The 23,503-nt window shown below is 42.7% G+C and overlaps 1 protein-coding gene across 1 annotated transcript; it reads left to right on the top strand.

Annotated features, from left to right (window-relative positions):
* The first annotated feature begins 17,093 nt into the window (after positions 1-17,093).
* LOC136789846 (uncharacterized) lies at positions 17,094-21,041 on the top strand. Its single transcript, XM_066990982.1, has 2 exons — positions 17,094-18,670; positions 19,049-21,041. The coding sequence occupies exons 1-2, from the start codon at positions 17,741-17,743 to the stop codon at positions 20,756-20,758; spliced, it is 2,640 nt and encodes an 879-aa protein (XP_066847083.1). The 5' UTR covers positions 17,094-17,740; the 3' UTR covers positions 20,759-21,041.
* The last annotated feature ends 2,462 nt before the right edge of the window (positions 21,042-23,503 follow it).

Below are 23,503 nucleotides of genomic sequence, written 5' to 3'. Positions count from 1 at the left end.
GGCTGGAGGCACAGCCCCTCTAATCCTGGCCAGAATCTTCATTTCTTTGTCTGGAGGACTGCCCGTTGGAAGTTGGAGCAGCAAGTTTCTCAGAGAATGCCTTTTTTTTTCTGATTGTTTCCCTCTGCAGCTCACATACCCATGCCTCTAGGGTTGAGGTAGATTTTCCATCCCATTTTCTCATGTCCTTTCCACAATCATGTAGGTAAAACCACAGGGTGGCACGGGGTGTGTACCCACTATATCGTCTTCCTTGCACAGAAGGACCCCTGATAGCTGAGACACTGGTTTGCACAGGTGGGGAGGAAGATAAATTATTTTTAAGTTGGTGGACCTCTGCAGAAAGTTTCTCCACAGCTGAGACGCAGACCTGTAGGGAAGAGGAGAGACTTTCTTCGTACTGCTGGAGTTGTTTAGCCAATTCCTCCACCGTGGGTTCCTCATGGTCTTTCCAGGTCATTACGGCCAATGAGCTGGCATATGATGATGGTGCACTCCGTACAAACTTCCGCCACATGGGTCATGTACACTTGACTTCATCTGGATCCGTGGATATTTGTTCATTGTCTAGGTCCCTATAAATAACCACCTGTATGGCTAATTCCCTCAGGTACTGGATTCCCTTTTCCATAGTGGTCCACTTGCCTGGTAGACATACAAGTTCTTCCTTGAAGGGATACCTTTCCTTCACAGCTAACAGGAGATGCCTCCAGAGGCTGTAGCCTGGTGCTCCATTTCCAATTTCTTTGTCAATACCTGCATCTCTAGCAAGGGATCCCAGCCGCCTGGCTTCCCTGCCCTCTAATTCCAGACTATTGGCTCCAGTGTCCCAGCACTGGAGCAGCCAGGTGACAAGGTGCTCGCCTATACAACGACCAAAATCTTTTTGCACATCTCGTAGCTCATGCTGGTATAGGTTTCGGGTAGTTACTGTTGTTTTTGCGACGTCTTCATCTTCATCCTCTTGTTCCTCTGATGGCCTGGCCTTGTCTTCTCCATACCTAGTCTTAGCAGGAGTTTGCGTTCTAAATGATCTGATCCTATAACCCATTTTTTCATCTTGGTTAGAGGTGCAACTGACACTGGTACAGTTTGTTTCTCTGGCCCAGCCTTGGGGCCTGTTTTAGGGCTTGGAGTGGCCACTGGGCCTGTCTTAGGGGTGGAAGTGGCCACAGGGTCTGTCACTGGGTTTATATTGGCATTGAATGCAGCCCGGTAAGCATAGGCCAAGCCCCAGCATGTTGCAGTGATTTCTGTATGTCTGGTACTGCCAGAGTGAGGACACACATTTTTCAAGCACTCTATCAGTTTTTTAGGATTTTTCAGTTGTTCAGGGGTGAATTTCCAAAGCACTGGAGGTGCCCACTGCTCTAGATGCCTGCCCATATCCTCCCATTCTCCCTGCCACTCATAACTATCCTGCCTCAGGACAGATCTCTGGATGACAATCTTAAGTATTTGTTTAACCTTAGACAAAACCTGAGGTGCATTCAGGAGACATAACAATAAGAACATGCTGATCTGAACATCCCAAGGATATTCGAAGTTTTGGAAACCTACCATAACTCGCCTGGAGGAGAAGAATGTGAGAGTGAACAAGTGGGTAAAAACATCTTCCCCTGACCCCTCCATAGATTGGCTCCCTGAAGAAAAAGCGTGAAAGGTGTAATTATTAATAGTTTCTGAGGTAGGGTTCCCAAAGTATGGAGTTGACGACAATGCTGAGTACAAATACCAGATTAGTCTCTTGGCTGGTAATTTTATCATATTGTAAGCCAGTGTTACACAGTACAGCAAAACAGTGACCCTGTACCAACCCCCAGAAGTAATAAGCAACACAACAGGGAACACAAACACAAAGTAATGTGCTATATAACTCAGTTCGGAAAGCAGACACAGCAGACTTGAGATCACAAAAATCGGCATTGTGATTAACAACTATTAAACTGATGTAATGCTTATAAGAATCTTGTTTTAACACACTCTGGTCAGATCTGTTATTATCTCAACCCTTCATGTCCCACGTTGGGCACCAAAAAGGACTGTTGTGGTTTAACCCGGCCGGCAGCTAAGCACCACACAGCCGCTCAGTCACCCTCCCCCCTCCCTCTTTGGGAGGGGGGAGATAATCAGGAAAATGAAGCCTGTGGGTTGAGATAGAGACAGTTTATTAGGACAGAAAAGAAAACACTAATAATAATAATAATAATAATAATAATAATAATAGTAATAATAATAATAATAATAGTAGTAGTAGTAGTACTGCTACTACTAATGTGTACGAAACAAGTGATGCACAATGTAATTGCTGACCACCCGCTGACTGATGCCCAGCCTATCCCCAAGCAGCCGGCCCCCCACCCCGGCCAGCCACCCCTATATATTGTTTAGCATGACGCCAGATGGTATGGAATACCCCTTTGGCCAGTTTGGGTCAGCTGTCCTGGGTCTGTCCCCTCCCAGCTCCTGCTGCACCCCCAGCCTGCTCGCTGGCAGGACAGAGCGAGAAGCTGAAAAGTCCTTGGCCTGGTGTAAGCACTGCTCTGCAACAATTAAAACATCAGTGTGTTATCAACATTATTCTCATCCTAAATCCAAAACACAGCACCCTACCAGCTACTAGGCAGAAAATTAACTCTGTCCTAGCTGAAACCAGGACAAGGGTGAGTGTCAGGAGGATGGAGCCAGGCTCTTCTCGATGACACCCAATGATAAGATAAAGGGCAATGGGTGCAAGCTGGAACATAGGAGGTTCTGCTTAAATATGAGACAAAACTTTTTTACGGTGAAGGTGACAGAACACTGGAACAGGCTACCCAGGGGGGTTGTGGAGTCTCCTTCTCTGGAGACTTTCAAAACCCACCTGGATGTGTTCCTGTGTGACCAGATCTAAGTGTTCCTGCGCCGGCAGGGGGATTGGGCTAGATGATATTTCAAGGTCCCTTCCAATCCCTAACGTTCTGTGATTTTGTGATTCTGTGATTCTTCCTTTCCTGCTTCCCATTTCCTGTAGTTTGGGATTACAATTTACTTTGTCCTTCTCCTTTTCTGTAATTCGTGATTACAACTTCTTTTGTCCTTCCTGTTTCCTGTAATTTGGGACTACAGTTCCAGTGTTGCAATTGTTAGAATTAATTCTAACTCACTGAGGATCAAATCCAGAAAATAATATTTTTTTCTCCTTGTTCAATATGGGGGTAAGGGTGTTTTTTTCTTACGTTAAAGCCAAAGCAGTATAGCCAACGTGCCTTGCTTATCACAGATAACATACCCATCTTAAAGTAATATCACATTGGACTCGATGATCCTTGTGGGTCCCTTCCAACTCCGGGTATTCTATGATTCTGTGATTCACACATCAAAAGACTCCCCTCTGTGCTTTGCAGCTCCGGGTGACACAGCGTGGGTCAGTAGTGAATCCTGGTGTACTCAGGTACTGATGGCTATAGTCGGCCTCTTCACAAGGCTGCTTGTGTTTATTGCTATAGTGTTTGTCTGCCTTGTTCAGCCCTGTGTCTGCAGAAGGCTTTGGCTTAGCTGTGTCCCACCCTAGCCTTCAGAACACTAGCTAGGTAGCTGAATTACTCAAGTTCCCTCTGGAGAGTCGTATTTGTAAATTATGTATATGCTTGTTTTCCGTAGTTCTGGTGAGAGCCAGATGTGGGTGAACCAGCATGTCTGCTAAAGAACCACTATATTCCCATATTATGTAGCATCAGCTTAATACATTTTGATATTTCTTGATTTTTAACTTGGTTGACCACTCCTTTTTAACAGTACTTCCAAACTCAGGATCAGTGCATCCCTAAGAGTAGGAAATCAGGAAGGAGGGGCAGGAGACCTGCATGGATGAGCAAGGAACTCATTGACAAGATCAAAAGGAAGAGGAAGGTCTAGGAAATTTGGAAAAAGGGCCAGTCCTCTTGGGAGGAGTATAGGAGTGTTGTCAGGACCTGCAGTGATGTGACGAGCAAGGCTAAAGCCTACGTGGAGATGAAGCCTGCAAAAGAGATAAAGGATAATAAGAAGTTTTTTTTTTTTTTTTAAATGTAAAAAAAAAAAAAGTGAACAGTAAAAGGAAGACTAGAGATAATGTGGGTCCCCTGCGGAACGAGGGGGGTGTCCTGGTAATGGGGGACGCTGAGAAGGTGGAGATACTGAATGCTTTCTTTGCTTTGGTCTTTGCTTCAAAGACTCACCCCCAGGACTCCTGGACCCTGGAGGGAGGAGAAAGAGTCTGGGAAATGGAGAGCTCCCCTATGGTTGACAAGGGAGTAGTTCGGGAGTGTCTGAGTGGGATCAATGCACACAAATCCATGGGCCCTGATGGGATGCATCCATGTGTGCTGAGGGAGTTAACAGAGGTGATCGCCAAACCGCTCTCTATCATCTTTGAAAGGTCTTGGAGAACAGGTGAGGTGCCTGAAGACTGGAGGATAGCCAATGTCACTCTGGTCTTCAAGAAGGGCGAGGAGGAGGATCTGGGAAACTACAGGCCAGTCAGTCTCACCTCTGCCCCTGGAAAGGCGTTGGAACAGCTTGTTCTGGATGTCATCTCCAAGCAACTGGAAGAGAAGAATGTTATGAGTAGTCAGCGTGGATTCACCAAGGGGAAATTGTGCTCAGCCAACCTTGTTGCCTTCTATGATGGCATCACCAGCTGGGTAGATGCGGGGAGAGCAGTGGATGTCATCTACCTTGACTTTAGCAAGGCTTTCGATACTGTCTCCCATGATATCCTGATAGCAAAGCTGAGAAAGTGTGGGATAGAGGAGTGGACAGTTAGGTGGGTTGAGAACTGGCTGACTGGCCGAGCTCAGAGGGTGGTGATTGGCGCCGCAGAGTCCGTTTGGAGGCCTGTGACTAGCGGTGTTCCCCAGGGGTCGGTGCTGGGTCCGCTCTTGTTCAACATCTTCATCGACGACCTTGATGAGGGAATAGTGTCTGCCCTCAGCAAGTACGCTGACGACACAAAGCTGGGAGGAGTGGCTGACATGACATTCCTATGTCCCTGCCCTGATTGACAGACAACCACACAACCTAGATAACAAATCATCCAAATCTACACTCCCCTTGTCTCTTTTCTCCAAGACCATTTTCCTCAGATCTGCAGACAGGACCTGTGATACACTCTCAGGAAAGTAATTTCCATGGTCATGGCTAAGCTTCTTGCTTGCCATGGTTACCCCTTCTGCTTCCAGAAAGTAGCATTGCCTGTGACCCTAAGCAAGGCTCCATTTCCCTCCTCACTTCAGCAGCCCTTACGGTCCAAAATGCTTAGTGCCATTACCATCTGAGAGATGTGGGACATCAAGCAAAACCCTGCTGTCATCACAGTTGTCTATATGACCTCTGATTTTCTCTGCCTTTTCTCTGGCTAGAAACTGGATGCAGAATATTTCTGTGAACTGTCAAGGCGGTATTGGAAGAATGGAGCTATCATTCATGTAGGTTTTTTAACTAAGATGATACACAACAGATCAGCCTAGGTCATAGCACATAACCATCAGTGAAAGAGCATTAAATTTCATATGAAACAATTATTATAAAATACTTTCCAACCTTTTCCACAATTCATTGGTTAAAATCTTCAGAAGAAGATTTTGGAATGAAAATGTCTTTTTTTTTTTTTGAATACTGAGAGATCTATGGCATCTTGAGAGGTTTATTTTTAACACAAGTTTAGAACTAGCTCCACCCCCGCTTTAATAAGCAGTGTTAAAAGGGATATAGAGTACAGGCAGAAGTACATTGCATGTTACCTGTGAATATCTACAAAGCTGTGCAGCTGGGTCACTAGAAACACAAACCTGTATTTGTTCAAACTGTTTCATTTTAGCATAGGAACTGATTTTCTGCATGCAAAATATTTAATGATTAAGGGTTTAATCCTGCCAGAGCAGATTGTTGCCAGTGGGATGCTGGGCCTTGTCCCTGAGCTGGTCACTTTTACTGGACATATGTTAAGGGCTGAGATTGCGTCTCTGACCCTTTGGCTTGGCTTTTTGAAGATCTCAGATCATTAATTATAAGCTCTTTCTGCATCAATAGTTCTCATCATTTCCCATGCAGCAACCAGCAGTAAACTATAAGAAAGTTTACTTTACATTTCAAAAATGACTAGCGAAAGAAAAGGGAGGATGGTCACAGCTGATCAATTGGAAGGGCAAAGAGGTTAATTATTTTTGCCTGTTTGCTCAGTATCAGTCTTTTCAGGCCTTTGGAAAGAGAGTCTGTAGAAAAGTTAGTGACACAGAAAGTAATTTCCCTGGTGAATTCTTTTATTTACAGTCTGTGTATATGTCCATTTAATAAAGAAGAGAGGGGGGTGAGGTTAAAGCATGCTAATTCCTCTCTGCTGGAGCGCTGTGAAGCCCTGCCATGCACAGGAGCTCTTTCCTCAGGCTGTGAGGTCCTGCTGTGCTGCCTGGGAGCCCACAGCTTGGCTGATGGGGAGCTGTCATCTGGCCCAGAAACCCCTCCCAGAGTCTGCTGCCGGCGTGAGTCAATCTGGGCTGGGACCATGTTTCCTAGGAGGTAGCAAGCTCTTCCCAAGTCTCTTTAGATGAGGAAATAGGCAGACCCATATGCATGGGTGCAGACAGAGGTACGTTTTTTTGCATCACTTTCCAGGAGAGATGAGGGTGAAGCACCCCACTCCTGTCTGCCAGAGTGGCACAACTCTGCTCCCACGCACTGCTGCACTGCGTTGTACAGATACAGCTGTTTGCTTCCGGTGCTAAGGCAGAGCAGAGAGAAGCCACGGTCAGTCCCTGTCCATCAGAGTAGGCATCCTCCAGTTAGCTTCCTTCTCAGTTTCCATAGGCAAAACTTCCACAGCCAATTTCCTTTATTTTTATTTTTATTTTTATTTTTATTTTTATTTTTATTTTTATTTTTATTTTTATTTTTATTTTTATTTTTATTTTTATTTTTATTTTTATTTTTATTTTTATTTTTATTTTTATTTTTATTTTTATTTTTATTTTTATTTTTATTTTTATTTTTATTTTTATTTTTATTTTTATTTTTATTTTTATTTTATTTTTATTTTTATTTTTATTTTTATTTTTATTTTTATTTTTATTTTTTTTTATTTTTATTTTTTATTTTTATTTTTATTTTTATTTTTATTTATTTTTTTATTTTTTGTGAATCAGCACAGGTTTATGGTAGACCTGCTAAAAGAGCAGATAGGTTCAACAGTGCAGCTATTCTACACAGTGATCATAGCAGCTCAACATTTGTATTTAATTATCATATTCTGTTTTACTATTTTCACACATCCAGTCTAAATTTTGCCTTTTCATTGTCATGCCAGATTAGCAATCATATCTTGGGAAGAAGTGTTAAAGCAAAATTTTACTTGCATTTTGCATAAATTGTTTATACATAAAAGTGAGTTTTCTTCCATCTTCCTTCCTCAAATCCATCTGGAAGATATCTTTCCATTAATTATCCTGTCTGAAAGGTAATGCAGATGCCTGATATCAGACTGGAGCTGTGGTGTGCTCCAATAGATTCCTCACTGTTCAGCTGGTGAAGTCAGTGACACTCCTAAAGGGAGCAAGTTTAGACTACTGTCACATTAATAAATTCAGGTTTTCTATCATTTCAGGAGTTCAAAACAAACAAACAAACAAAAACATGATTTTTAACTGCTTATTTGGAAACAAGAATTCTGAGCTATAGTTTTTAGTTTAGACCTTGAGGGACTCAAGGTCTAAACACTCATCAATGTTTATAAATACCTGAGGTGTGGGAGACAGAGGGATTTGGCCGACCTCTTTTCAGTGGTTTGTGAGGACAGGACAAGGGGCAATGGCCACAAGATAGAGCACAGGAAGTTCCGCATGAACGTGAGAAAGAACTTCTTCACAGTGAGGGTGACGGAGCACTGGAACAGGCTGCCAAGGGAGGTTGTGGGGTCTCCTTCTCTGGACATATTCAAGGCCTGTCTGGACGCCTACCTGGGCAACCTGCTCTAAAGAACCTGCTTTGGCAGGGGGGTTGGACCCGATGATCTTTTGAGGTCCCTTCCAACCCCTACAATTCTGTGATTCTGTGATTCTGTGACTACAGGTATAGCACTGAGCATTCCCTGGGCTAAGTTGGATGAGCAGGAGTTTGGGCAAATGGAGCTGTACTGTTCCTGGGACTCAAGCTAATCGTTGGATAACATTGAATCCTGCTGTAAAGAAATGCCAATTTATCTAGAGATAGACCCAGTATTTCTGCCTGACACCAGTTTGAATAGATCAGTGTAACCTTTCTTAGGATTCCAAAGAGCTAGGGAGGTGTACAGTTTTTCTCCATAAATGTTTTTTCTTGACCTGAGGTGTTTCTATAGAATGCTTCAGTTTTAACAGACTGGCATTTGCCACTCTGAATGTATTCTGCCAAAATAAATAAATAAATAAAATTCTACTTGACTTCTTTATCACAAATTGTTGTATAAGGAGCAAAACTGTTCTCAACAAATAAATAAATAACTTTGGGTTATAAATCACCTTGCTTTGTTCATATATTTCTTCAATAATTTGATCCCCCGATCATTCATGTAGATTACTGAGATTTTGCTGTTCCAGAATGTCAGTGAGAAATTTTAAATATTTATTATTTGTTAACTACTACAGGATATTTTCAGCAATACTGAAATTCCACTTTTAGAGAATAATATCAACAGAATAAAATCCACTTTTAGAGAAGAGTATCAGCAGAATATCACCAAATCCAGCATTCATAATAAATATAGGATATAATTTCTTCTTTATATGTCAAAATGCAATGATATGAGTTATGCAGGCTTTATACCACAGATAACATGAGTGGGATTGGATTTTTTTTCTGTCTGTTAAATCATTAAGAAGTGCAGTTTTATTACTTCAGCACAGGTGATATGTGGATATTGAGATACAGAAGAACAGAAGATAAGCATGACTTCTCTCTACCTCTCTCTTTTACAAGATCAGGCTGCCTGGATATTAGAGATTGACCTCTAGCAAAGAATTATTATTATTATTTTGATTCTTTTCCCCTCTTCCAGGTACATTCCATTGCAGTTTTCAAAAATCTCCATAATTCTTGGGTACTAAAAACAATTAAAATGAAAATGAAGGTTCTTGTGCTAGTATTTCTGATGCTGTAAGCAATTTGGGTGCACAGAGAAGACAATACCAAATTCTTTGCCAATATAAGAATCCTAATCAGAATTCAGTTCTTTAGATTTTCAGTCCCTTTTCCAGCAGCTCTGGGAGGGAAGCTCTCAAATAACCTATTCAACTTTGGTAACATCACAAACACCTCCTGAGGGTATTGTAATCTCTTAAACAAACATTTCAGTGCTTCCCATTGCCTTATGCCATTTCCTCTCTGTGTAGTTTCCCTTTCCCTTTCCCTTTCCCTTTCCCTTTCCCTTTCCCTTTCCCTTTCCCTTTCCCTTTCCCTTTCCCTTTCCCTTTCCCTTTCCCTTTCCCTTTCCCTTTCCCTTTCCCTTTCCCTTTCCCTTTCCCTTTCCCTTTCCCTTTCCCTTTTTTCTTTTTTTTTTCTTTTTTCTTTTTTTCTTTTTTTTCTTTCATTTTTTCATTTTTTTCTTTTTCTCTTTTCTTTCTATCTTTTCCCCTTTTCTTTTAAATTTAATTTAAAATTTAAATTTAATTTAAGTTTATTTAAATGAAATTTTAACTTTAATTTAAAATGAATTTAAAATGTACTTGCTGTCTGTGTTACCACTTATCTACCCGTCCAGACTCCATCTGTACTTTTAGAACTAACTTACTTTAAGACTTTGACATTAAAGGTCTCTTGGGACAAATTCTTCTGTTGTAGTTGTAATATCCTCCTCTGTTTCCTTCAGCTTTATTAACCCCCACTACAGATTCCTGTGTGGATAGTGTGAGTTGATCCTGCTTCAGAAGCATATCGTTCTATCAGCTGAAAGATCTATTTTACAACCTTCAGCAAAACAACAATGTAGATCTGTTAGAGCGGGTCCAGAGGAGGACCACAAAGATAATCAGAGGGCTGGAGCACCTCTGTGAAGAAAGGCTGATTGAGTTGGGGATGTTCAGCTTGAGGAAGAGAAGTCTTCAGAGAGAACTTATTGCAGCTTTTCAATACTTAAAGGGCGCTTATTAGAAGATGAAGAACAACTCTTTGTTTGGGCAGTTAATGATAGGCCAAGGGGGAATGGATTTAAACTAAAAGAGGGGAGATCTAAATTAGAAGTTAGGAGAAAATTCTTCACACTGAGGATGGTGAGGCACTGGCACAGGTTGCCCATAGAAGCTATGGATGCCCCATCCCTGCAGGTGTTCAATGCCAGGCTGGATGAGGCCCTGGGCAACCTGATCTAGTGGGTGGCATCCCTGCCTACGGTAGGGGGGTTGGAACTATATGATCTTTAAGGTCCCTTCCAACCCAAGGCATTCTATGATTCTGTGATACTCTAAGGCTGCATATTTTCAAGATCATGAGTGGCTATATAGGGAATGCTACACCTGGATTGCAACCTTGTATTTCACTTCATACTCCTGCAAATCTTCAGAGAATTCTTTTGTGTATGAAGGGTTGTATGAAGTGAACGGTCAACTGCTTGCATATTTGAGTTGTCTATATTTTCCCACAGAGGGTCCACCCCTTCCCTTTTTCCACTACTTTTTTTTTCTTTTTTTTTTTTTTTTCCCCTAAGACCCCATTCGTCTACCAATTATTTTCCTCTTCCTTGAACTATCACATGGAAAGCCATGATTATTTCCTTAGCACTGTAATTTAGCAATTCATAGTCCTGATCTAGAAAAGCAGTTAAGTATTTCCTTATCTTCTCACTTGAAATTAATGGTTCCGGTCTCACAGTGAAAAGTCATTGTGTGATTAAATACCTTGTTGGTTCAAAACCCAAATAAGTGCAGCTATGTTATGTCTTTCCTTGACTATGGTAATTACAGGTGTCTTCCTCAAAATGCCATTTGGCTAATAATTTGCACATTAGCACAGCGTAAGAGGTGTGAGAGCATTGTAATACTGTGTGAGTGTTGCACTACTCCCATTTCCATTTGGAGAAAACCCCATTTGAGAAGAGAAGCCCCTTCATTGTTGGGCTGGAAATGCAGGGGTTACATTGCCTCTTCCAATGCTGTAATTTTCATTTAAGGAAAGTAAGTGTTTCAGGATGTATTTTCTTTTACTGCTGGGAAACAAGAAACATACATTAGTATCACTTAATCCACTTAATAGCTACGCAGAAACGAGTAGCAGAATAGCTGCAAGTCAAAGGGCTCCTCCCTCTAGAACAGAGTGCCCTTCATATAACTCTCCATTATGAAATGAAACAATCCCGAGGTTATTTTACAAATGCAAAACATTGTGGTCAACTACAATGTATACTGACTTAGTGGCTCTACAGCTGGCACAATTTAGTGCTAAAAAATGGATGAAATGCTGAACCTTTGCTGAATAACAGCAAAGATACTGCAATAAATAACAGCAAAGAAATTGCAGCAAAGATACTAATTTAAATAAGAAAAAAAATAAGTTAAATAAGTTAATTTGTAGATGTGAGGGACCGGATTTTGAAAAAGACAGGATGACAACTACATTCCTAAAAATCTAGCAGCAGGTATTGGGGAAAAAACATACTATGTAACACAACAAAACAAACAACAACAACAAAAACAGCAAACGAGGACCTCACCTATTTATGGTACTTTTAAAGCAAACTGTCCATATGGAAGAAAGCTGCCATTGTATCATACGTGAAAAATCCCATCACTACACAGGCTAAGACCTTGAGGAGCCTGGACATTGAACAGATGGTGGCAGTAGTTACTCCATAAGAGGATTCACTCTAGTTATCAGACACAATATAAAACTGGAACAGTTCTCAATATAACTGGTGGATACTGGACAGAAGACTGGTTTTAGCAGAGGTCAGGAAAGTACACATCTGAAGATGCAGGGGCTATGAGATACTGACATCTGAAATTTAAGGAAGTTTTCTTTTCAGAATGTATTTATGTATTTATTTATTTATTTTTAAGCAGAGTACAGACTCGTTAAGACTTGCTAATATCCACAGTGATTCATAATATTCATAATGCATTCTTACATGGAGACTGATTCTTACAAAGATGCAGTTAAACATTTTGAATCTTGTTAAATAGCTTTATGCAGTATTAGCCACACAGTTTATTTGAAGCTACAGGATCATAACATGGAACATGTGCCCACTTGTAACAGTAAATAAAGCAACACAATTCCTTAGGACAGAACAAGACTATATGTACCTTTCAAAAACGCTATAATTATGGTGAGATCTACACTACATGTTAGGTTATTTCTAGTATTCTAATGCTATGAATCCTATTTTTACCCTCTAGTGAGCAAAATGTTCTTTCTTTACATATGAAAGAGTCTGGATTGATCAATTTTGCCTTATTTAGCAGACAAATAGTATCATTCTTTTCCTTTCTCACTCCTACTTAACTGCATTGTAAATATTAGCCCCAGCATTACACAAAGGCATATATATATATATATATATTTATTTAATTATTACTCAGTGGCAGCCTATAGACAGTATTAATTAAGACAAAGTATGATACTACTCATTCCCAATGTACACATTGTGTCTACTACATAGTTGAAGATTATGATCATAGTGGGATGTTGCTTCTCTTTATGAAAGTCCTATTTTACATCATCTTCCATATTTCATGGGATCATGAGGTATATTACTGAGATCAAGCAATCTTAGAGAATACAGTCCAGACATGATTCACAGTGGGACAGGAATAATTTTAGTTCCCTTACTATTCCTCACTTCTTGCTTTTCCTCTGCAGTGCTGACATCAGACTCAACCCTGTTGCCTGTCAGGGAACACCTTCTCTCTGTTTCTCTGACCTGGGGTTGCATAGGTGTAGGGCATCGACCTTTGTGCTGGGGCTGTTTCTATTCCTGCATCCCTGTGAAAGTGGCAGCTGGAAAGCAGGGCACTGTGTGCAGTGCAGGACACGGGTATTCAGAGCAGGATGCAAAATTGATGCATTTCTATATGAAAGGAAATTGAAAGAGGTGTTCTTCAACACTGCTGTCAGGGCCCTCAGTACATCCCTGACTCCCAAGATTTGGCTGAATTGGCTCAGGGCGAGCACTGACGGGGTGCTGCCATGCAGCCTTGGAGCTGACTGCTGCTCAGAGCTACATGAAAAAGCAGTACGAATTGGATAGTTCTTTGCTGAGGCCTGGGAGGGTGCATAATTTCAGATATTTAACTGGTGACTACCTTTCTTGCTGGCGAAGGCAAGAATCTCTAAACTATGAGCTGCTTGTTGGAGTCCTTCTTCTAAGGAATTTGACCCACCACAACTCCTTTGGTAGGTTCTCAGGTTCCTCCTGCAGCAGGCAGTTATTTTGCTTTGGTGGTGAGCTGTACTCCAAATTCCAAGGCCATCAAAGGGATATTTACACATGTTCCAGGATACCCACAGAAGAAATACATCCTATGCGGACTCTACAGCCATGCAGACTTCAAGACAGTGACACACCAACATGGCTGCAAGGTCTGAATATGTTTCCAGAGTTAAGCATATACGGTATTTGTAGATGGGGAAGCTTGAAAACTTGCTTGGAAGCAAATGGAGTAGAGATTTTGGCAAGAACACAGAAAACAATGATCTATTACACAAGTTATAGGTATATGCTGGCTCTTAAATAGGATCATTATATATTTATTTCAAAGTTTTAAAATTGCTTATGTCTCTGGCATAAGCCTGTATGGGAAACTACTTCCCTGAGAGTTGCTTTGTGGGAATAGATGCTCTTTCTAATCACTAAATTTATACAAATCCAAACCAAAGGCTTTCCTTTGCAGTGTTTAGATAGAAGCTCTAATTTAGGTGTAAGCTTTGCCTTGCCTTATCTAAAATGAACAGTGTGCTAAGGCTTAACTCCAACTAGGATGTCTACCTTCAGAAGAAATGCAGAAGAAAAATGGAAAGATGTATTTTTCCCTCTTTGCTTTCAGCATTTTCTCTTCAGTTTGACAAAACTCCAGACCATTGTCACAGAAACTAGGATTTTAGTATGTGCCAGGCTCAGTAAAGGAATGAGAGGTTAAATTTGGCTCCTTGTTTTCCATGTATGTATGAGTAATGTGTGTGAAGTTAAAATTTTCCCCTTCTTTTCTGGGATAAGTTTAAGTCATAGTAATACTCTGTGATAAGATCCATCTCACATAACTTTATAAATAGCTCTATTTCACCTACACCTTTCCGCTATTCCAGCTATTCCTTTCTAGTCAAGAAGAGATGTAGGCATTTCTAGAACATGAATCACTGGACCTGTTTTAAAGATACGCTTTACTGAGGGATGAATTTCTGCTAGTAAAGAAGTCTTGAATGTCTGACTCCGATATAGCTTAAGATGACTTCCATCTGTTGCCTCTTCTCTGGCAGTATGATTCAGTGCAAACATTTCTTGAACCTTACTACAGTATTTATGGTTTAACTCAAGTTAAGAAAATGGGTGAGTGCCTAGACTTTTTGTATATTTACAAAATAAGGTTTTGAAATTCTTACTTGCCTGTTTTCCCAAGTCTGCATTTCAGTGAGTGCACTTTTTATATTCTCCTTTAGAAAAAAGCTGTTATGTTTCTAAATTCAAAAACAAAGAACAGAAAACAAAATCAAGACCCTGCAGAAGAAGAAAAGGAAGAATATTTTATTTATTTCATAGGTCCAAAATCTTTGAGCAAAGAGATTTGCAGAACCTACTAGCGTATCCCTATGTTTTTATTGTTTTTATATTAGACTCTATTTCCTTTCTAGGGACCATATACTTCAGACCTAAGGGACAGGAAGAGCTTTACTTAAGTACAGCCAGAGGAAGTGTTTCTTTCCCCCAAATCCCTGTGTAACATGCTATTACCTGTTGCTCAGTCATGTAATCTTCCATCATCTGGAATAATACAGGGTGACTGTGACAGACAAATATGACACAGCCCTCAAGGAGACATTGCCTGGAGGAAAATGATCGTTATTTTGAAACCCTGACATTCTTCAGGAAGGAAGTTAAATAAATAAATAGCCATAATACCCAACAACAGCTTACCCTTTCTTCTTCAGAGAGATTTTGGATGATTCTTCCTACAAAGATCTTAAGAGACTAGACACTGCCACACAATTAATCCATTTATCTAATAAATTTTAATGAGAAAAAAAAGAATCAGAATTCTAGCTGCCTGATAAAAATTGTAATGAAAACAAAACCAACATTAAGATTACTATGTGAGGAAAAATTATACAGAATATTTCCATTTAACTAAGTCTAGAATGAGAGCACCAGGACTAGTAAACGGTGTAAATTGAAGAGGTTATTTTAACAGTATCAGCATGACAATTTGAATGTTCTCTACAGATGCCATGCCAGCTCCTGATAGGCCCAGTATACTGTAGGCTAGGATAAGTAAGGAAGACGTGGACAGTAAAGACTAGGAATAACATATATAGCAGCTTGTAGGGGGAAAAGCAGAATACACAGAGATATTTAGGAAAGAATGTAGTCGGTGAGATGGGGTGTGTGATAAAAATACTTTTCCTTCACTGCTAAATGAGTTACGTGGTGCATTCAAAAGAGTTACTGATTAGAAATGATATTTTGTACCTGGTAAGGAAACTAACAAGTGTCTAATGGGGATGAGTAACCAGTGTCAACCACTGTTGACAGAATCACGGAATGGCTGAGGTTGGAAGGGACCTCTGAAGATCATGTAGTCCAATCCCCCTGCTGAACAGGGTCACCTAGAGCACGTTGCACAGGACGACATCCAGGCGGATTTTGAATATCTCCAGAGAAGGAGACTCCACAACCTCTCTGGGCAACCTGTGCCAGTGCTCTGCCACCCTCACAGTAAAGAAGTGCCCCATCATATTCAACTGGAACCTCCTGTGCTTCAGTTTGTGCCTGTTGCCTCTTGTTCTGTTGCTGGGCACAACTGAAAAGAGACTGGCTCCATCCTCTCAACACCATCACCTCATATATTTATATACATTACTAAGGTCCCCCCTCAGTCTTCTCTTTTCCAGGCTAAACAGGCCCAGTTCCCTCAGCCTGTCCTCGTATGACAGGTGCTCCAGTCCTCTAATCATCTTAGTAGCCCTCCTCTGGACTCGCTCCAGTAGCTCGATGTCCCCCTTGTACTGAGGAGCCCAGAACTGGACACAGGACTCCAGGTGTGGCCTCACTAGGGCTGAACAGAGGAGAAGGATCACCTCCCTTGACCTGCTGGCAACACTTTTCCGAATGCAGCCCAGGATACTGTTGGCCTTCTTGGCAACAAGGGCACATTGCTGGCTCATGGTCAGCCTGCAGTCCACGAGGACTCCCAGGTCCCTCTCTGCAGAGCTGCTCTCCAGCAGGTCAGCCCTCAGCATGAATTGGTTCTTGGGGTTATTCTACCGTAGGTGCAGGACCCTGCACTTGCCCTTGCTGAACTTCATGAGGTTCATCACGGCCCAACTCTCCAGCCTGTCGAGGTCCCTCTGAATGGCAGCACAGCCCTCTGGGGTATCAGCCACTCCTCCCAGCATTGTGTCATCATCAAACTTGCTGAGGGTGTACTCCATTCCGTTGTCCAGGTCGTTGATGAATAAGTTGAACAAGACTGGACCCAATACGGACCCCTCAGGGACACCGCTAGTTACATGCCTCCAGCTAGACTCTGCACCACTAAGCACAACACTCTGAGCCCTGCCATCCAGCTAATTGACAATTGCCAATCCACCTCACTGTCCACTCATCCAGGCCGCACTTCCTGAGCTTGTCTGTGAGAATGTTATGGGAGACAGTATCAAAAGCCTTGCTGAAGTCAAGGTAGACCACATCCATCACTCTCCCCTTATCTACCCAGCTGGTCATCTCATCATAGGATATCAGATTGGTCAAACATGACTTCCCCTTAGTGAATCTATGCTGACTATTCCTGATCACCTTCTTATCCTCAACATGCTTGGAGATGATCTCCAGGATGAGCTGTTCCATCACCTTTCCAGGGAAGGAGGTGAGGCTTACTGTTCCTACAAATGTTAGATATAGGTCTGTTGAGGACTGGCTCGCTGCGCGTAATCACGTTGATCTCGTGCAGCTGCAAGATAAGGAAATGGCGGATTACCGCACCCAGCTGGTCTAGAAAAACAAGAGCAAAGGCACGTACGCAAGGCTTGTCTGGGAACTCTTGTGAGAAATCCCAGGCAATTAGAAACAATGATAGTAGAGGGCATACTGCCCTGGGAGTTATAGTTAGATTAGAAAGGGGAACTAGCGGATAGAAGAATGCGGAACTAACAGATAGGGCAGTAGATGACGCTTACCAATAAGGAGCTTGGCTTTTGCAATATGTATGAGCTAATTATCCTGTACACGATAAAAGACAATTGAGCTATCCATTAAAGCTGAAGCATACTTAACACTCATATTGAGCGTTTGTGTCTTCCCTCCGTCGACAACAAATGGCGCCCGAACAGGGACCCTTGCTGGACGAGGACCCGAAGCGAGTAAGCCGGTTTTAGGTCACGGAGAAGAAGGGGAAAGCCGGTTCTGACTACGTAACCCGGATTCCGGAACATAAGATTGGGGCGAGCAGAAGGTGACTCAGGGAGAGCACCCGGGACGAACCCATAGTGGGTCCCGCCGGAACGCCGCGAACAGAAGCTTTACACGGGGGCAACGGCACCGTAAGTAAGAATGGAGAAACAAGCGGCAGTTGATTTACTTAAGTGCTTTTTAGAAAAGCGTAAGACGCCAGATATAGATTGTCATAAAGAATTACAGGGGTTAGTGGCCTATGGGGTGGCGAAGGGCTGCTTTATTAACCCTGACACATTGTTTGAGGAGGATGAGTGGCGTAAGTTTGGTGATATATTGTTTGAGGAAATGATTAGTGAGAATAAGACGGCTAAGAAGCTGGCAAAACCGTGGCGGGCTGTTACGAATGCTTTAACAATACATCGGGTAGAACAGAAAGTAGCAGCCGCTGCAACAGAGCGGCTGGGCAAAACGTTGAGGGCGGATGAAGAGGCCAATCCGTACCCCCTCCCTCCGTCGGTCCAACAATTCACCATGAAGGCACCCGGGGGATGGGGAGAGGGGGCACGACCCAGTGCACCTCCTCTACCCCTGGAAACTCCCGAGGGAGAGGCGGCAGGCGAGGGGAGAAATAAGAATCCATTTTTGAAAGATATGCGACTCGAATCAGGGGGGTCGGAGAGAGCAGGACTCTGGGCGAAAATAGCAGGGGAGGCGTTACGTGAAGGTGATGTGGGGGCAGCGACAGAGCTTGTAGGCGCCTTCCCCGTGGTGTATTCTCCACCAGACGCCCAGGGCCAGATAACTGTTACTATGACAAATCTGGACTGGAAAATACTGACCCAATTGCGTGCCACGGTAAATGAGTCAGGAATACGTGGGGAGCCAACGAAACAGATGTTAGACTATCTGTGGTCCACTAACGTGTTGCTCCCCGGCGACATTCGTAATATCATGAAACTAATACTGACGCAGCATCAGATCCTGCTGTTTAATGCCCATTGGCATTCAGCTTGTCAGGAGGCAGTTGCGGTGCAGCGTCAGCCCGGAGATCCATTATACGGGGTCACGCTGGATGAGCTTTTGGGGGTCGGTGCATACAATCGCTTGGAGGCCCAGGCCCTAATGGGGCCGGATAAGGCAAAAGCGGCCATGACGCTGGCTAGGAGAGCACTGGACCAAATTAGGGAGCCTGGAGGAATGCCCTCCTATATGTCCATCAAGCAAGGGCGAGACGAAGCGTTTGGAACATTTATTGATAGGGTTGCCGCAGCTATACAGGTAGCTGGGTTACCCGAATATCTCAAAGGCCCTATTCTTAAACAATGCGCCCTTCAAAATTGTAATCAAACCTCTCGAAATGTTCTAAATACGCTGCCCAGTACCTGGACTATAGAAGAGGCTCTTGATCGATTGTCGCGGATACCGATAGGCTCGCAGGCGCTATTGGTTGACGCTATTCGAAAGGTAGGGGAAAGTATTACTCAGGGACTGCAGGCTAGTCAGTCGCAGGTATTCGCCGCCCTTGCCCCCCTGCAAAGTGGAAAAGGACCTCACTCGTCGAGAAGACCTGCACTACGCTGCTATCGGTGTGGCGTCGCGGGTCATATGAAGAGGCAATGTGGGACGGCTAATGTGTGGTGTCCCTCCTGCCGATCTAATACGCATAATGAAACCGCTTGCCGGCGGAAGACCCAGGGAAACGGGAAGACCAGCGGGAACCGCCGCCCCGCGATGACACAAAAAGCGGCTTTCCCCTCAACAGCGGCGGCAGCTGCGGAGACTCCAACCGAGACGAATCCTTTCACCTCCAACCAGCCACCAGAGGGAGCCTGGGGATTGGACTTGGCAACCGCAGTAAATGTGACTTTGATGGACAATAAGCCTGTTGGGGTGAAAACAGGCGTTATGGGACCTGTAAAAATTAATAATGAGCCTGTTGGAGCACTTCTGATTGGAAGGTCATCGGCGACATTAAATGGGGCTTTAGTGTTAACAGGACTTATTGATAAGGACTTTACTGGGGAGATACAAATTATGGTATCAGCCATGTTCCCTCCGCTACATATACCGAAGGGAACTCGATTGGCTCAATTGGTGCCTTTGCCACACTTGACTGAAAATGTTCCCCCACTACATAATCAACCACGAGGATCGAGAGCGTTTGGATCGACGGGAGGAATGGCGATGTTGACAATAGGATTGAGACAGAATGTGACCTCTCACACAAGGGGGTTCGAAGCTAATAGCAGCTATTGCGGGTACAACGACACCACCAACACCACCATGGGGGCATACGGGAACAAGTCAAGCACATGGCCAAGGCAAACTGCTAAGGCCTTACCACCTGGTATATTCCTGATCTGTGGAGATCGAGCCTGGCAGGGGATTCCAGCAAATGCACACGGTGGGCCGTGCTATTTGGGACGCCTGACCCTGTTTGCCCCTGATCTACATAGTCAAGAGCTGCGAAACATTACTCGACAATGGAAACGCCGGACGAGACGCAGTCTAAAAACCTTGGGGAGTGACTGTGATGATCAGGTCGAGCTCTGGGGTCCAGCCGAAAGATTCTTTTCGGCGGCACTTGTGCCTGGAGTGGCGGTAGCTCATGCTATGGCTAGTCTTGGGAAACTTGCTTGTTGGGCTGTAAAACAAGCAAATGTGACTACGCAGATACTCACAGAAATGGCTCAGGACCTGGATAGCCTGAGACATGCTGTATTACAGAACAGAGCAGCGATTGATTTCCTGCTGCTGGCACAGGGCCACGGGTGTGAAGAGCTCGAAGGAATGTGCTGTTTTAATCTCTCGGACCATGGCGAGTCAATCCACGAGCAGCTGAAATGGCTGAGAGACCACACCAAGAAGATAGTGGTCCAGAATAATTGGCTTGATGAACTATTTGCAAGTTGGTTTGGGAACATGGGAGGCTGGATATTGGGTCTAATAAAAGAAGGGCTACGCTTACTGCTAATAATCGCACTAATCATAGTAGCGGCGCGAGTAGTATTTAGTTGCCTAACAAAAAGGCTCGAGCAACTAACAAGTAAGGTTTTTCTAGCACAAAATAAAAACGGGGGAATTGTTGAGGACTGGCTCGCTGCGCGTAATCACGTTGATCTCGTGCAGCTGCAAGATAAGGAAATGGCGGATTACCGCACCCAGCTGGTCTAGAAAAACAAGAGCAAAGGCACGTACGCAAGGCTTGTCTGGGAACTCTTGTGAGAAATCCCAGGCAATTAGAAACAATGATAGTAGAGGGCATACTGCCCTGGGAGTTATAGTTAGATTAGAAAGGGGAACTAGCGGATAGAAGAATGCGGAACTAACAGATAGGGCAGTAGATGACGCTTACCAATAAGGAGCTTGGCTTTTGCAATATGTATGAGCTAATTATCCTGTACACGATAAAAGACAATTGAGCTATCCATTAAAGCTGAAGCATACTTAACACTCATATTGAGCGTTTGTGTCTTCCCTCCGTCGACAACATAGGTCAGCTTTTATACTTAGTGGGGGGAAAAAACACCTATGAATTAGTCATTTTGTTCTGAGTTCATAGTCAAGATTCAATCTAGCATTGTCAGGAGACTTGATACTGAGATTACTGGCTGTGTTTACTCTCAGAATAGCAGAGAAGTATCTGCCTTACAGGATTGTTCTTGGTTTGTTCGGTTAAAAAATGCAACACTCATGTACTGTAGGGGCAAACTCTTTATAAGTGCCAGTGATTTACACAGAACAAATAAATGATAGTAACAACTTTTTGTTAGAACCTACTGTAAGAGGATTTTTATTTGAAGCATCATGTGGTAATATGCTTGCAAAATCCTGGAAAAGTACTTTTTATCAGTTAGCCCTGTAATTGTCTCAAAGAAAAAAGGAACAGGTCTGTATGACAAGACCTATCTTCTTTTAATCCTCATTTTGACCCAGTGTAATTGCATTAGAGCAGTGTAATTACATATCATAATGTTATTTGGTAGTTGAATTTTTTGTTAACAATGTTATAAGTTTACTTGAGAATGATGTCAGACTGATTAGTTTGTATTTTGCTAGGCCATTAGTTTTAGTCTTTTTAAATAGAGAGACAGCATCTGCAGTTCTTCAATCCTTTCATTATTTCCCTCCATGCTTAAGCCCAACATACAGAATTGTCTGTATACAGAAATACTCTTATATATGCAAGCAAATGTTGTGTGTAGATTATAGTAGGACAGAACTAGCCTGGAGGTTAAGAAAGTGCAAATAGTAATTGTGGAAAAGTCTGTATGATTTACAAGTACATTTGAGTAATAGCAATTATTTCATGACTTCAAATATATCATATTGTAGCAAGTTTTGGAAGATGAGCAAGTACCACAAAAGTCCATATTTCTTAGTCATGACAGATTAAACACATGGGGCATATGCAGACCATAGGCCAGATGAATGAACTCTGTCGATTTTGAGGAAATCCAAATTATAACTAGACTCAGATTTACCAGCAGTGATAAGGAGGCTTTATTCTTTCCATTAGCATCAGCTGACACAAAAAATATTTCTACACTGATGTCTGTGCTGTACAGCTGAGTGGCTGTGTAACTCTTCTCCCCTCTATTTCTCTCCCTCTCTTTGGACCAGGGCTCTCTCCATCCCTGTTGTTATGCTACAGATGATCACGGCCTGTGCTGAAGGTACATACAGCCTGACAACGTATGTGAGAAATAGCTTAGGATACTGTCAGATGTATTTAATTTAAAACATTAGTATTCATCATTACTGTAATCAATCTGGCAGATGACAGTTGTTATGCTGCAGGTTTTGCTGCTTTTCTTGACTGGCCCAGGACTGTAGTTGACTCTGTGCAGTCAGAGAGTCCTGCTACATCTGCCTCGCTGCACGACTCAGACCTAAAAACAATGGATGGCTCGGAGGACACTTCAAACAGCAGTGAAAAGGCATGAGATATTACAGTTTAGGAGAAGTAAATGGGAGGCATGGGTCAAAAGATGATGTTCTTCCGTGAGGAGAGGGAGGAAAAGAGAAACTGTAAATTGAAGTTAGAGAATATCAAAGACTGTTATTAGTTACAGTTTATATGAGCTCATAGTAGTTAATGAAGAAGCTATAGGGGGGTGGGTAGGGGTGGGACAATTTGAAGGCTAGTAGAATGCCTCATGTATCAAAAATGACAGAAACAAGGGAAGACGAATACCTAAATGTGTTATCAGACATCAGTGACAATTCCTAGATTCAGCAAAACTCTTGTCGATTAACTGAGTGGGCCATTAAGAACTCTGACATCATCAATTTGCATGAACCAGAAGTAGATCAATAGTGAATTCACTGAAGTGAGTTTTGTTGTTGACTGTTACACCTTAACCAGACAGAGAAATGCACCGAAACAGGCAACTAGAACAGATTAGAGCACCAAATCATGTATAAACAGGACTGTTGGGAACTACCAGATGCAAACTACTTTCAATTTTGAACACTGTCTTTCTTCCAATAACAAAATAGGCAATTTTGGTGCCTTGTAACAGGCTTTGGGGCTATAAAGTGGGCAAATTTTCCTTCCACAGATTTTCCACTTATACTTACAGGCTGCTCATCCATCTGAAACATCACAGACACGTACGTAGCAAAGCTAATGACAATGCTCTCTTCTTGAAGTGTAAACAAGGAAAGAGGAAAAAAAAAACAAAACACACAGCACAATTTATCCAAACAAAGCAATCAACACACGTCCTTTTTCCAAACTTCCTGCTCCTAAATTATAGATAAAAAACCTGACCACTTGACACACCACTCGACACACCACTCTTTCTGGGAGCCAGGGGCTGCAGGAAGGCTCAGCTGAGCCTGGACTGCTCCCACCGTGGATTGACTGCCTGAGCTACCCCTGAAATCTTCTGCTGGATTTTAGCACAAAGACTC

The sequence above is a fragment of the Anser cygnoides genome, chromosome 1 (genome assembly GCF_040182565.1).
Source record: "Anser cygnoides isolate HZ-2024a breed goose chromosome 1, Taihu_goose_T2T_genome, whole genome shotgun sequence".
Classification (NCBI taxonomy): Eukaryota; Metazoa; Chordata; class Aves; order Anseriformes; family Anatidae; genus Anser; species Anser cygnoides.
The sequence above is the reverse complement of the archived record's forward strand: the minus strand, read 5'-3'. Positions and strand labels throughout refer to the sequence as shown.

Excerpts from the sequence above, each read along its gene's own strand:
- LOC136789846 (XM_066990982.1), top strand. The coding sequence starts at position 17,741 with ATGGAGAAACAAGCGGCAGTTGATTTACTTAAGTGCTTTTTAGAAAAG. Across the intron at positions 18,671-19,048 it reads CGCTGGATGAGCTTTTGGGG|GTAGGGGAAAGTATTACTCA; the intron begins GTCGGTGCATAC and ends GCTATTCGAAAG.